A 12500-nucleotide genomic window follows, 5' to 3' on the forward strand; every position below is an offset into this window, starting at 1 on the left:
AGAGCTTCGGAGATAAGAGCCTCGGAGATAAGAGCCTCGGAGATAGAGCCTCGGAGATAGAGCCTCGGAGATAGAGCCTCGGAGATAGAGCCTCGGACATAGAGCCTCGGAGATAGAGCCCGGGCGTAGATGGCGACAGGGCCGGCCAGATTTCCCAGGAGCATCCGCGAAATTGCCAAGTTACGCCGCCGCCGACACTTCTTCACGAGTTCGCGAGGCTGGCCTCTGCGGAAGACTGTGGCAGCGCCCCGCGGAGGGAAGGGCGCGGTGTGGAACCTGTGTGTCTTTGTGTGTAAGTATGTGAGTGAGTGAATGAGTGAGTAAATGAGTGAGTGCGTGAGTGAGTGAGTGAGTGAGTGAGTGAGTGAGTGAGTGAGTGAGTGAGTGAGTGAATGAGTGAATGAATGAGTGAATGAGTGAGTGAATGAGTGAGTATGAGTGTGTAAGTGTATATGCGTGTGGGCGCCTCGTTCGCGTGCGTCTGTATGAGTGACACTCTCCTGTGCTTCGGGGATGCGTGTCTATAACAAAGAGCGGATAACAGCATCAGGAGCGGGGCGCGCCGGGTCGGGGGAAGGCGGCGGAGACCCAACTACGAGAGGAAGGGCTGCGCGGAAGGGAAAGCCAGGAGGGAGGAAAAGGTGCAGAGAACGAGAGAGAAAGACAGGCTGAATGTCGCAAAAGGGGAGCGAAATAAATGGAATGGAAAGGTGACGAAGGGACGATAAAAATGGAATCATGGAATCATAGATAAGGGAAGGAAACTTCAGCAAAGTGGAAACAAAAATGGCAAAGCAAAAAGCAGACACACACTACAAAAGCTTGAAGCAGATAGATAGCGAGATAGATAGATAGATAGAAAGATATATAGATAGATAGATAGATAGAGAGAGAGAGAGAGAGAGAGAGAGAGAGAGAGAGAGAGAGAGAGATAGATAGATAGAGAGAGAGACAAAGACATATAAATAGATAGATAGATAGACAGATAGATAGATAGATAGAGAGATAGATAGATAGAGAGAGAGAAAGACATATAAATAGATAGATAGACAGACAGATAGATAGATAGATAGATAGATAGAGAGAAAGAGAGAGAGAGGATATACGTGCCTAGTGACAGGGAGATGACGACAGAGATAATGACAGTAACGATTTGATAACGAAAATAATAGCGATAGTAATGACAGCAGCGCCTGAGTACCATGCGAGGGGGAGAGCGCTGGCCGTGGCGGGCGTGCGGGCGGCCCGGCCTGGAAGTGCAGCTGTCAAGAGGTGGGGGGAGGGGTGGGGGAGGGTTGTGGGGGTGGGTGGGGATACCGAGGCAGGGGTGACGGGGTAAAGAGGGGGTAGCTGGGGTGGGGAGAGGGAGGGGGAGGGGGCGGTTGTGAGGCTGGGAATGGCACAACTGCCGTGGTTGAGGCAGGTTGGGGCGGTGGGTGAAGGGAGGGAGGCGCGTGGGGTGGAGTGAGGGTGAGGGGAAGGGATAGAGTACACAGGGTCGATATTATTGATCTACTTTTCCCTTTTCGTTTGACCGCAAGTCCCGCTCGTTCACTATGACCTCTTTGCTTGTGTGGGTGTGTGGGTCTCTTTGCTAGTGTGCGTTTGTGGGTCTCTTTGCTTGTGTGCGTGTGTGGGTCTCTTTGCTTGTGTGCGTTTGTGGGTCTCTTTGCTTGTGTGCGATATGCATCACGTGTAACAAAGGTGAAAAAAAAATCCTATATAAACTACATATATATTATTTTATTAACTTTTTTTTTCTCCGTTAGTCTGCCCACTCCACACACACACACACACACACACACACACACACACACACACACACACACACACACACATATATATATATATATATAAACTCTTCTCAAGTTAAAAGTCTTTTTAAAACCTTTTCTTTCCTTTACGCAGAATAACGGCGAGCGAGAGCAAAAGGGCAGAGAGATGAAGAATACACTTTATCATATTATTTTCACATCTATCTTCAAAGCCCCCGGCAGCATCTCGCTCTCTCTCGCTGCCTGCATGATCAGCGCCCCTCGCTCGTCCCGTCTCCTCCTCCTCTCCCTTCTCTGGCTCTCTTCCTCTCTGTCTCTCTTTGTTCCTTGCTATCCGTCTCTCTCTCTCTCTCTCTCTCTCTCTCTCTCTCTCTCTCTCTCTCTCTCTCTCTCTCTCTCTCTCTCTCTCTCTCTCTCTCTCTCTCTCTCTCCATTCTTCTTTTCCCTTTCATTTCTTCTCTCTGTCTCTCTGTCTCTCTGTCTTTGTCTCTCTCTCTCTCTCTCTCTCTCCATTCTTCTTTTCCTTCTCTTTTCTTCTCTCTGTCTCTCTTTCTCTCTCTCTCTCTCTCTCTCTCTCTCTCTCTCTCTCTCTCTCTCTCTCTCTCTCTCTCTCTCTCTCTCTCTCTCTCTCTCTCCCTCTTTCTTTCTCTCCCTCTCTCTTTCTCTTTCTCTCTCTACGCCCCCCCGTCCCTTGACATTACGTTAATCAGACACCCTGCTTTCCGACGTTTATCAATTCTCGTTACTTCTCATCTTCACATATTTTCTTGGTGTCTCTTTCTTTCTTACTTTCTCTTATCCTCTTCTTTGTTTCCTGTTTTTTTTTTTTCTTATTTTTTTTTTCTGATCTCATTTCCTTTTCTCAGATTTCTGTTTTTTTTTTTTTCTTAATTTCTCGTCTTCCTTATCTCTTCCTTTTCTCCGTTTCCTGTCTTGCTTTTTTTCCTTAATCTCTCGTCTTTCTTATCTCCTTTCCTTTTCCTAGCTTCCTGTCGAGATGTAAAGGAGGGCGAGCGAAGGGAGGGGGCGTAGGGAGGGGGCATAGAGAGGGGGCATAGAGAGGGGGCGTGGAGAGGGGGCGTGGAGAGAGGGCGTGGGGAGGGGGAGGGGCGTGAGAAGCCGGCTTTAACACGCTTAGCGCCCATGCAGATGGGGACGGGGCAATGATTTAATCAAGTTGCGTGTATCCTAGCACTCCGGGGGAACTGCTCGCACCTGGCGGTTGCCCCTGGCTCTGGGGGGAGGGGAGCGGGTGGGGAGAGACGTGGGGAGGGAGAGGAGGAGGAAGAGGAAGAGGAAAGGGAAGGAGGAGGGAGAGGAAGAGGGGAAGGGAAAAAGTGGCGGACGAAAAGACGAAGAGGAAGGGGACGGAAAGGGGAGAATTGGTAAGGAAGGGACGGGGAGAGGGAATGAAAAAAAGGGAAGGAGAGAGAGTGAAGGGCAGGGGAGAATAGAAAAGCGGGGGAGGGGGGGGGGGAGGAAGAACTCTAGGAAGGGGAATTAAGGGGAGAAGCTGGAGGCGGAAGGGGGGTTATGAGGAGAGTATGAGGAGGGAGGGGAAGGGAGGGGAAGGGCGGGGGAAGGGCGGGGGAAGGGCGGGGGAAGGGCGGGGGAAGGGCGGGGGATAGGGGCGGGGGGAGAAAGACAGGTGGGCATCTCTCCCGCGGGACGGTCTTCTTAACATTAATTAGCCCCCAGCCGGCACGTGTGGACGTAACGGCCACTTTGCTTTTTTACCTGTTTCTTTATAGCTCCATCTACACTGTTCGTTACTTTTTTCTCTCTTTCTCTATGCTTCCGTCTCTCTCTCTCTCTCCTCCTCACCTCCTCTCTCTCCCTTCTGTCCTTCTTGCTTTTTCTATTTACGTATCTCTGTTTTGTTTTCTCTTTCTCTCCCATTAGGCATTTCCTCCCTCTCCCTCCTTTCCCCTCCCTGCCTGGCTCCCCTCGACGCCCCCCCCCCCCCTCACCCAAACACGCACACACTGCCAAGGTCGGACAAATAATATATCTGTCTAGTTGGCTATATCCATACATACACGCCATCTGTCTCGCATCTCTTTATCTCGACTTTGACCAATATTCGCATCCCCTTTTCACACCTGCTCACATATTCTAATCTCGTGCGTTTCCAGGTTCACTCTCTGCATTATCTATTTTACTATCAAAAAAAAAAAGTCTGTAATATGTAATTTCCGTGTAGCCGCGATGGAGTTCCGTTTCGTTCACATCCACAACGCTTTCGATTGTTTACATCCACATCGTTCACATCGACCTCGTTTCTGACTCCGGTATCGCATCTGAATCGGTTTTAGAATATGTTACAAAGCTCTAATAGCATCGGGGTATTGGTGATATACGCTTTGAAGTGCATGTTCATGAATATGTAAGACCTAAATAAAATGTATTATACAGCTAATTATGCGCCTTCACGCCAGTCTAACGGTTTTCCCCCAAAACGAGATACGCGAAGGGTGTTTTCAGGGGATACGAGACCTTTAATTTATATCAAATTAAGGAATATATTGGTCTTACTTTTGCATCTTGTTGGCTTTGCAGGGAAGTTCAGGGTTTATCCGTAGCTGGTTAAAGTTTAAAGTCAAAAGTATGAACAATACATATAACCTAGCAGCTAGGCTTAAAGTCCACACAGTCAATATAAATGTTTCCTAAAAACTTTATAAAGCTTTTATACTTATGATATAAAATAACCTTTCTAAGTTTATCCCTCCCTGTTCAAGCTCTGCCTAAATTGAGGAGCCGTTGACGTAAGAAAACAAGCATTTTGACGTACGTTGCATCCAAACACACGCACGCGAATGATATACACGAAGCACAGCCTCTTGCAACTGTGAGTGAATTACTCTCTCTTTGCAAAGAAAATCAAGCACCAAGAAGCAATATGCAATCCTGCCACTCCACGGTAAACTGTTGGCGGATGTATTCCTAGCTGTGTGCAAATTTCGCTGTTTTCGGCCCGTGTGCAAATTTTGCTTATTCGGACCGCGTGCAGATTTCACTGCTTTTTGGCCGTGTGCAAATTTCCCTTTTCTCGAGTCACGTGACAATCTCACTACCTTCCAGAACACTGTGTTGATGATATTAAAACGAGATAGACTGCAGATAGACAGAAAAAAAAAAAACAGACACAGACAACCAGAGCAAGAACGAGAAAACAATCCTCCCGCCCCCATAAAAAAATACAGACACACACACACACAAGAACAACCCATGACCACAAGAGACAGAAAAAGGAAACAAGAGAGAAAAAGGAGGGAAAACTCGAAATAAACCGAGACCCAGTGCAGAAACCACCCCCCCCGTATCGATTCCTCGACCCCAGACGGCGTGAAGGCCCAGGATCCACGACATTGCAACTCTCCTTTCCTAATTAGCCGAGTGACCGTGTGCCTGATTGGCTATTCTTGCGCCTCGGTGGGCAAGCGGTGACTCGTTAGAGACACTCGGGCGGCTCGGCTCGGCTTGCGCTCTCAGGGGGGGGGGGGGGGGGGGGGGGGGGGGGGGGGGGGGGGGGGGGGGGCGCCGGGATCACTTGGTAGTACTGCGGCCAAATGGGATGAAAAGAGAGGCTGATGCGTTAAATCGTTTACTTTTGCGGTTGTAATATTTATCTTTTTCCTTCGTCAGAGAGGGGAGGGAAGGAGGGAGGAGGGATGGAGAGAGGGAAATGGAGGGAGGACGGGAAAGGACGAGAGACAGAGAATGCTGGAGAAAATAAAATAAAATAAAAGAAGAGGAGAGAGAAATGGAAATAAATGTAAAAAAGAAAAAAAAACGAGATAGAGAAACAAAGAGAAAGAACAACGCGGAAATACAGATAAAGTGAAGGGGAGGGAGGGAGAGGGAGGATGGGAGGGAGGGAGGGAGGGAGGGAGGGAGGGAGGGAGGGAGGGAGGGAAGGAGGGAGAGGGAGGGAAGGAGGGAGGGAGGGAGGGAGGGAGAGGGAGGGAGGGAGAGGGAGGGAGGGAGGAAGGAAGGAAGGGAGGGAGGGAGGGAGGCAGAGAGAGAGAGATACATAGAAAGCGAGAGCGAGACAGACAGACAGTCAGACAGACAGACAGACAGACAGACACATATATATATATATAAATATATATATATATATATATATAAATATATATATATAAATATATATAAATATATATATATAAATATAAATATAAGAAAGAGAGAGAAAGGGAAATAGAGAAAAAGAAAGAGAAAGAGAGTATGAGAGAGAGAGAACTCCATTCATGCGCTATGCCCTTCCATCGGCGGATTTGCCAATGCATCACCAAACCTCAGCGGCGAGAGAGAGTATACCTTTAGGCCTAACCTGAAAAACGAGGTACTTTCTAAAGCTAGTAAACTGGTATTTAGTATAAGCGGACAAAATTATTATGGCAAGATTATCAAAAATAATAATGTAGATAAAGATAATAATGATACTGATTAAGATAATCATAGTGATGATAACAAAAATAATGAATAATAACATAATAACAAAAAAATAATAATGATAATAACAACAATACTAATAATGTCAATACAATAACACTAACAATAACGACAATAAAACAAATATAATGATAATAATAACGATTATAATAGTAACAATAATGTTGATGATGAAGATTAGAGAAAAAAACAATAACAACAATAATAACAATAATAATAATAGTATCAATAATGACACACCGACGGTAATAAAGATACGGATAATAACAACAGTAATAATAATGATTACAAAGATAATAACAATAACAACGAAAACAATAATACACTTCGATTCCACACCGATGAAATTCACAAGCGCACCCAGCATGTGGTAACACTGAATCTAAGCGCCGCCAACGCCGTATTTCATTTCAGGATGGAATTATGTGACGCTGAATTGGCGATACTTTCACAGTCCGAACTAAATCAGACGTTGGGGTTATTGTGGCTCGGTGCAAGACACAAGACCTTCGCATGACGTCTTATTGGTCTGGCGTTGTTATAGAGGTGTGGGTATGGTATATGCAATATCTAAGGAATGCATAATGTTTACAGGTATGGTGTTGGGATAGAGTTGTGGGCAAGGTATTTATACATCTAAGCCTTCTAAGGGATGCATAATGTTTACATAATGTTTACAGCTTTTGTGTTGTTGGGGCATGGTATGCAACATGTAAGGGATTTGGTTTACAGCAATAACTGAATAACGAAGTACTTCCGCAGCAGAGTATGTGTAACACTGCCCTTCAATGTCTTTCGTACTAAAACATAAACCACTTACGCGGCGAGCTTAGTGTATGGTTGAACTCAATATTCTACGGCAGCATCAAGGACACCACGTCTGGTACTTTGTCATAGACAGAATGAGAGTAAAGAAAAGCAGTGGAAGATAAACGCAATAAGAAAGAAAACGACATTAAACTAAGAAAAATAATGATTGGAAAATGATATCAGATTAGGGATAAAGATCAGACGAATAAAATAAATGAAATGAAATGAAAAATAAACAGGATAAGCAAAAGTAAAACCAATAAGAGATATTAGAGAGAGTAGATACAAAAACAAAGGCAGCGGAAGCTAAGGGGAACGAGCATAGACAATGACAAATCCCGGAAGTGAATAAAAACGACCCAGGAAGGAAGGAGATCGAAGAAAAGGTAAGGCAGGACGCCGCATCTTCCTCTACATTTGTGACAGCATTCTCGTGACGAGACTGTCAACAACACCGTTCCCTGCCATGACATGACTAATAACCCGAGGCCTTACGCTCACAATCGCAACGTTTCTGCTTCCTAAAAAAAACCGTTTAAGGGCCACCTTGGTGCACGCGGAACGCCTTCGAGCGCCAGATGCACTGGTTGCTGACAGAGCCACATGGGCTGCTGGCTCACGAAGGGCGGCGATGCACGCGAGATAAGGGAGCATCCGCGGAGGGCAGTCAGCCCCCCGCCGGCTCCAAGGGCAGCCGCGTCTCGGCTTGACAGACAGACTCCCAGCCACGCACAGCCATGCATACGCGGTGACATTACCTGCCATCGGGTGTTGTCGAGCACGTGTTTTCCGCCACTGCTTGTGGGCGTCTTGGCGGTGGCGGCTGTGGCCTTGGCAGCGCTCTGGCCGCTGGACTTGGCCGCCGTGGACGTCTTGTGGCCCAACTTTGTGAACATAGGCATCTTGCGGCCTTGGGGGACGGCACCGCTGGACAGAGTGAGGTCAGCCCGGGTCACGCACGGCTGGAGCAGGTCGAAGGCGCGAGCGGGCAAGAAGTATTCCCGAGGAGCACACCCACCCACCACAGCACCACCCCGCACGCACAGTCTCGCATGGGATACTGAACCCACACGGCCGCCCGCATGGACGACACCCGAGGCAGCATCTCGCCCACCGCCCGCCCCCTCCCCAACATCAACATGGACTCGCAACCCAAGCTCTCCACCAATCGGCGCCCACTATCGATTCCAGGGAATGCTAGGATGCGGCGCTGATTGGCTGGCGCGCGCGACGTCACGAGCCCCAAGAACGTGGGACTGCGCTAACTCCGCCCCCTGCTCGCTTTGTTTATTGATCACACACGCACAACACACGACACTCGCGGAGTTGTCGGCTCAGGTTTAGAGCATTAAGGGCCTCCAGAGGGAGACGAATGACCAAAAGCTGCGAGTTAAGCGCTTGTGAGAGGCTTCTTCGGGGCGCTGGCCATCACCACCTGCCTGCCGCGTCACCCGCGCGCCCGCCCGCGCGCGCCCCCGCACCCGCTCGTCTTCCGGGGTCGGGGACGGGATGCTCCGGGTAAAATACGAACCGGCACCGCCTCTCCTCGCTCTCGTAAGCGGCGTTAACGAACTAACGATACGTGCGGGGACCGTCAGGGACCCACGGGACGCCCAACATGCCTCGAGGGACCGATCGGCCGCGGCAGATGCTTCTCCTTGCAAGCCGTGGTCGCCGCAGGGATAAAAAGTCATTGTTGCAATCATCGTTGCCATTTCAATAGTCGGCACTGATTCCCACTGACCACGTGGTTCAGCTCGATTATGTATGCGGTGGGATCCGATCCTATCAGCCGAATGCGGCCGGCGATCAGCTGTTCCGAATCAGCTGTTGTCAAAAACAGCTGTTTTCTGATCGTGGCCACATTGGTGGAAGAATCACAATAAAAGACTATTCAAGCACACAAATCGACTGGCATATTAAAAAGGAAAAATTTATACAATCAAGTTGGCCTTCGCAACTGATTTGGAATTCAAATCAGTTAAGCCTAAGAAGCCCATGAAGTTAAACCAATCAACGAAATAAACAGGAAAAACTGTTACGATGTTGCCCTTCTTTATGGACGTGGAGAGCTAGAGAGAGGTTCCGGATATAACATTACCACAGCATTTAACTGGCTTGGAAAATTGCTCTAATCTGGTCTAACAAAATTCACATAAATTCTTGGTGTCCGGATGGAAGAGCTGGACTTCACAACGCTAGGGGTTAACAGGATGGATGTTTGTGTGTGTTGTCTACATACAAACACACACATGTGCACATCATGTATATGCACACACACACACACACACACACACACACACACACACACACACACACACACATTCACGGTATACCTTGTTTGCATTTGCATCTCCCTCTTTCCTTCTCTCCTCGTCCCTTCTGCTTCGCTTCTCTCCTCCCTACCTCCAGCCTTCGCTCCCTCCCCTGCTCCTCTTGCACCTCTTCTTCTCTCCTTTCTTCCTTCCTCTCCTCCTCTTCCTTCAATATTTCTTTGCTTCTTCACTTCTTCTCTTCCTCTTTTCCTATGCATCACCTTTCTTCTTTCTCCTTTCCCCCTTTCGGCTCTTCATCCATTCCAACCTCACTCTCCCTTACCTTTTCTCCTACTTCTTCCCTCCACTCCACTTCCTCTTTCTCCCTTCTCTCTCTTTATCCTCCCTCTCCCTACGTCCCTCTTCTTGCTTCACTCTCTCTCTTTCCGTTTCTCCTCCTCCTTCCTCCTCTTTTCTTCCGTCCCTCTCCCTATTTCCCTCCATCCGTCCTCCCCTCTTCCCCCTTGCCTCCTCCTCTCTCCTTTTCCCTCCTTGTCTCCCTTTTCTCCCGTTCCCTCCCTCCCGCCCATTTCTCTCCCTTTCCCTTCCTCCTTTCTCCGTCCATCCCCTCCCCTCCCTCTTTCCTCTTCCCACCCGCTCTCCTTCCCTCCCTCCCTCCCTCATCCCCGCCACGCCTTCCCTATCTATCCCTACCTCCTTTCCCCTTTCCCTCTCCTGCTCTCCTTCCCTCCCTCCCTCCCTTATTCCCACCCTCCTTCTTCCCTCCTTCCTTCTCTCCCTCCCTTTCCCTTTCCCTCTCCCGCCCTCCTTCCTCCTTCCCTCCCTCCCTCCCTCCCTCCTTCCCTCCCTTCCTCCCTCCCTCCCTCCCTCCTTCTTCCCTCCTTCCTTCTCTCCCTCCCTTTCCCTTTCCCTCTCCCACCCTCCTTCCTCCGTCCCTCTACTTCCCTCCCTCCCTCCCTCCCTCCCTCCCTTCCTTCCTCCCTCCCTCCCTCCCTCCCTCCCTCCCTCCCTCCCTCCTTCCTTCCTTCCCTCCCTCCCTCCCTCCCTCCCTCCCCCCCAAAATCAAAGGAAGCCACCTTCTCACAGAGTCACGTCGCGGGATATGATTTCATTCCGACTGGACTGACGATTCTTGTTATCCTCTGTTGGTGTATTCTATCATTCTGATTTATCTGTCTGTACGTGCATTCATAATAACGAACTACCCGATGGATCTGGCGGAAGCTATTGAATAACGAAGGTAGAAACCCGTAGAGGATCTAGTCTTAAAAGTCTATCGCTTCCTGCTGTAATAGAATCCTTTCAAATAGTGTTACATTACGCATTGAAGAATCCGGGGAGAAAACTTTCCCTCCGTCCGAGGTTGGTATCCGCATATTTCCATTTTGTTTATTCTGATTCATCCTTGATTTATGATGCTATCACTGCTCCCTTTTCTTATCAGTAACACCCCATTTTCGGTGGGTGGGGGGAGGGAAGGGAGGGAGGGAAGGAAGGGGTAACTCTTCTAATTCGAAACTAATTCAAGAACTGTAAGGAAAACCGTTTAAGTCGGGGCTTGAGCTGACTTCACTCACCCGACTGCTTTCTACGAGTCGGAGTACGACATTCTAGCTCTCCGTTTCGGTATCTGCTTCCCCTGATGACGACGAACTCTTAGCGAGATATATCTTGATGTAGTGTGTGTTTGTATATGTAAACACACACACACACACGCCCATATACGCGTATGCATATGTGGGCGACTGAATGCGAGTGTGCATATGCGAGCGTGTCTATGTATGCGTGCACGTGAAAAAATATCTAGTATAAAATGTATTAAAAAACTTACATATATGCACATCTAGAGCTATATCTATTTCTGTATCTACATCTGTTTATCTCTCTCTATCTCTATCAAATACATCAAAATGTGTATTATAAACATGAAAAATAACGTAAAACAGAAATTAAAACAACGTATGACCTAAATCCATATAACAAAAAATAACTAAACAACAACAACGGCATGAAAGTGTCAACAACGCGCGGCAAGGACGTGGGAAAATTTTAACACTGAAATCCGCAACTTTTTCGGGTCAAAAATTCTCCGGCGAAATGTTGTGGACTTTGGCGCAATTTGGAAAAAAAAGAAGTTTGTCATCTCTTGTCGCGGCTGCGTTTCATATTCAGTGAAGTTGCTCTTTACTCGTTCACAACACTCCGATATTATTGGGTTATATAATTGTTGTTGTCACGACCGCTTCAATTTGTCAGAGCGCGCGATCTGAGTGGGATTGTCTCCGGCAGGGGTTCCAAGCCGGGAAGTTCTGGCTCGGGTACTTTCAGGCCAGGGCGCAATATGAACATTTGGACGTCGAATTAAACGGAATTATATCTCACCTACAGTGCCTATATATAATTATCCCTCACATATTACTATTTTTTCATATAGTGTTCTTAACCTATTGACACCATTACACTATTACTAACCAGCAATAAGTGAATCTAAAGAGTTGAGCCACTGACCGGGGCCAAGGAGATTATTCTATATGGGTCGGGGGCTACAGGATGAAAAAGGTTGGGAACCACTGGTCTACGGAGTTATTCGCACTGTTTGTACGCAAAAAATTCTCATTTCAGTCCCAACGAAGCCAAAATCAGCGCATTCTAGCGAATGAAAGGAACATCAGATAGATTTAACCATTCATGGAAATAATCTTGATGCGACAGAACGAGGGCACAACAAGCAATCCAACAAAGACGTGGTTTATTTCTAACGCTCTCACAAAGCTATCCGCAGAATCTAGAAAAAAATGTAAACCCCTTGATAAGCAACAGCGATTGCATGATGTGATTTTGCAAAAAGGCCCATTATCTTGTCACGCTTCTATAGTTAATGAACTATTCACCTGAAATTCACCCTGCCAATGCGCATACCTTCACGAGGCAGGACGTTGCAATCACCGCATGGTCCTCGGCCGCCGTGACGTGTGACCCGCCATGACCGCTGCATGACCGGCCTTGCTCTCGCAAGTCATGCAACCCTCGCCTCCGGTTCGAATCTGTCACCAATCAAGCACAAGTCAGTGTGTGCGCTCTGGTCCGCCCACCGCCCGTGTGCTGGGCGTGGACTGCATCCTTACATGCGAGTCGGACGACACGCCCCTGGAGCCTCGACGCTGTTCCTTCGCTTCCGCCA

The 12500-nt window shown here is 48.1% G+C and overlaps 1 protein-coding gene across 4 annotated transcripts in view; it reads right to left on the reverse strand.

Moving 5' to 3' along the window:
- The window catches only part of LOC125033425 (ubiquitin-conjugating enzyme E2 W-like), a 145435-nt gene that overhangs the window by 24821 nt on the left and 108114 nt on the right, over positions 1–12500 (reverse strand). The window contains exon 1 of one of the 4 annotated variants that reach the window (XM_047624909.1): positions 7802–8075. The exons of the other annotated variants lie outside the window; for them this stretch is intronic. Within the exon in view, the coding sequence (XP_047480865.1) occupies positions 7802–7945 (144 nt within the window). The 5' untranslated portion in view covers positions 7946–8075. Of the gene's footprint in view, positions 1–7801; positions 8076–12500 lie in introns of those variants that run through there. 4 annotated transcript variants of the gene reach the window in all.

Source organism: Penaeus chinensis, chromosome 16, assembly GCF_019202785.1.
Source record: "Penaeus chinensis breed Huanghai No. 1 chromosome 16, ASM1920278v2, whole genome shotgun sequence".
Classification (NCBI taxonomy): Eukaryota; Metazoa; Arthropoda; class Malacostraca; order Decapoda; family Penaeidae; genus Penaeus; species Penaeus chinensis.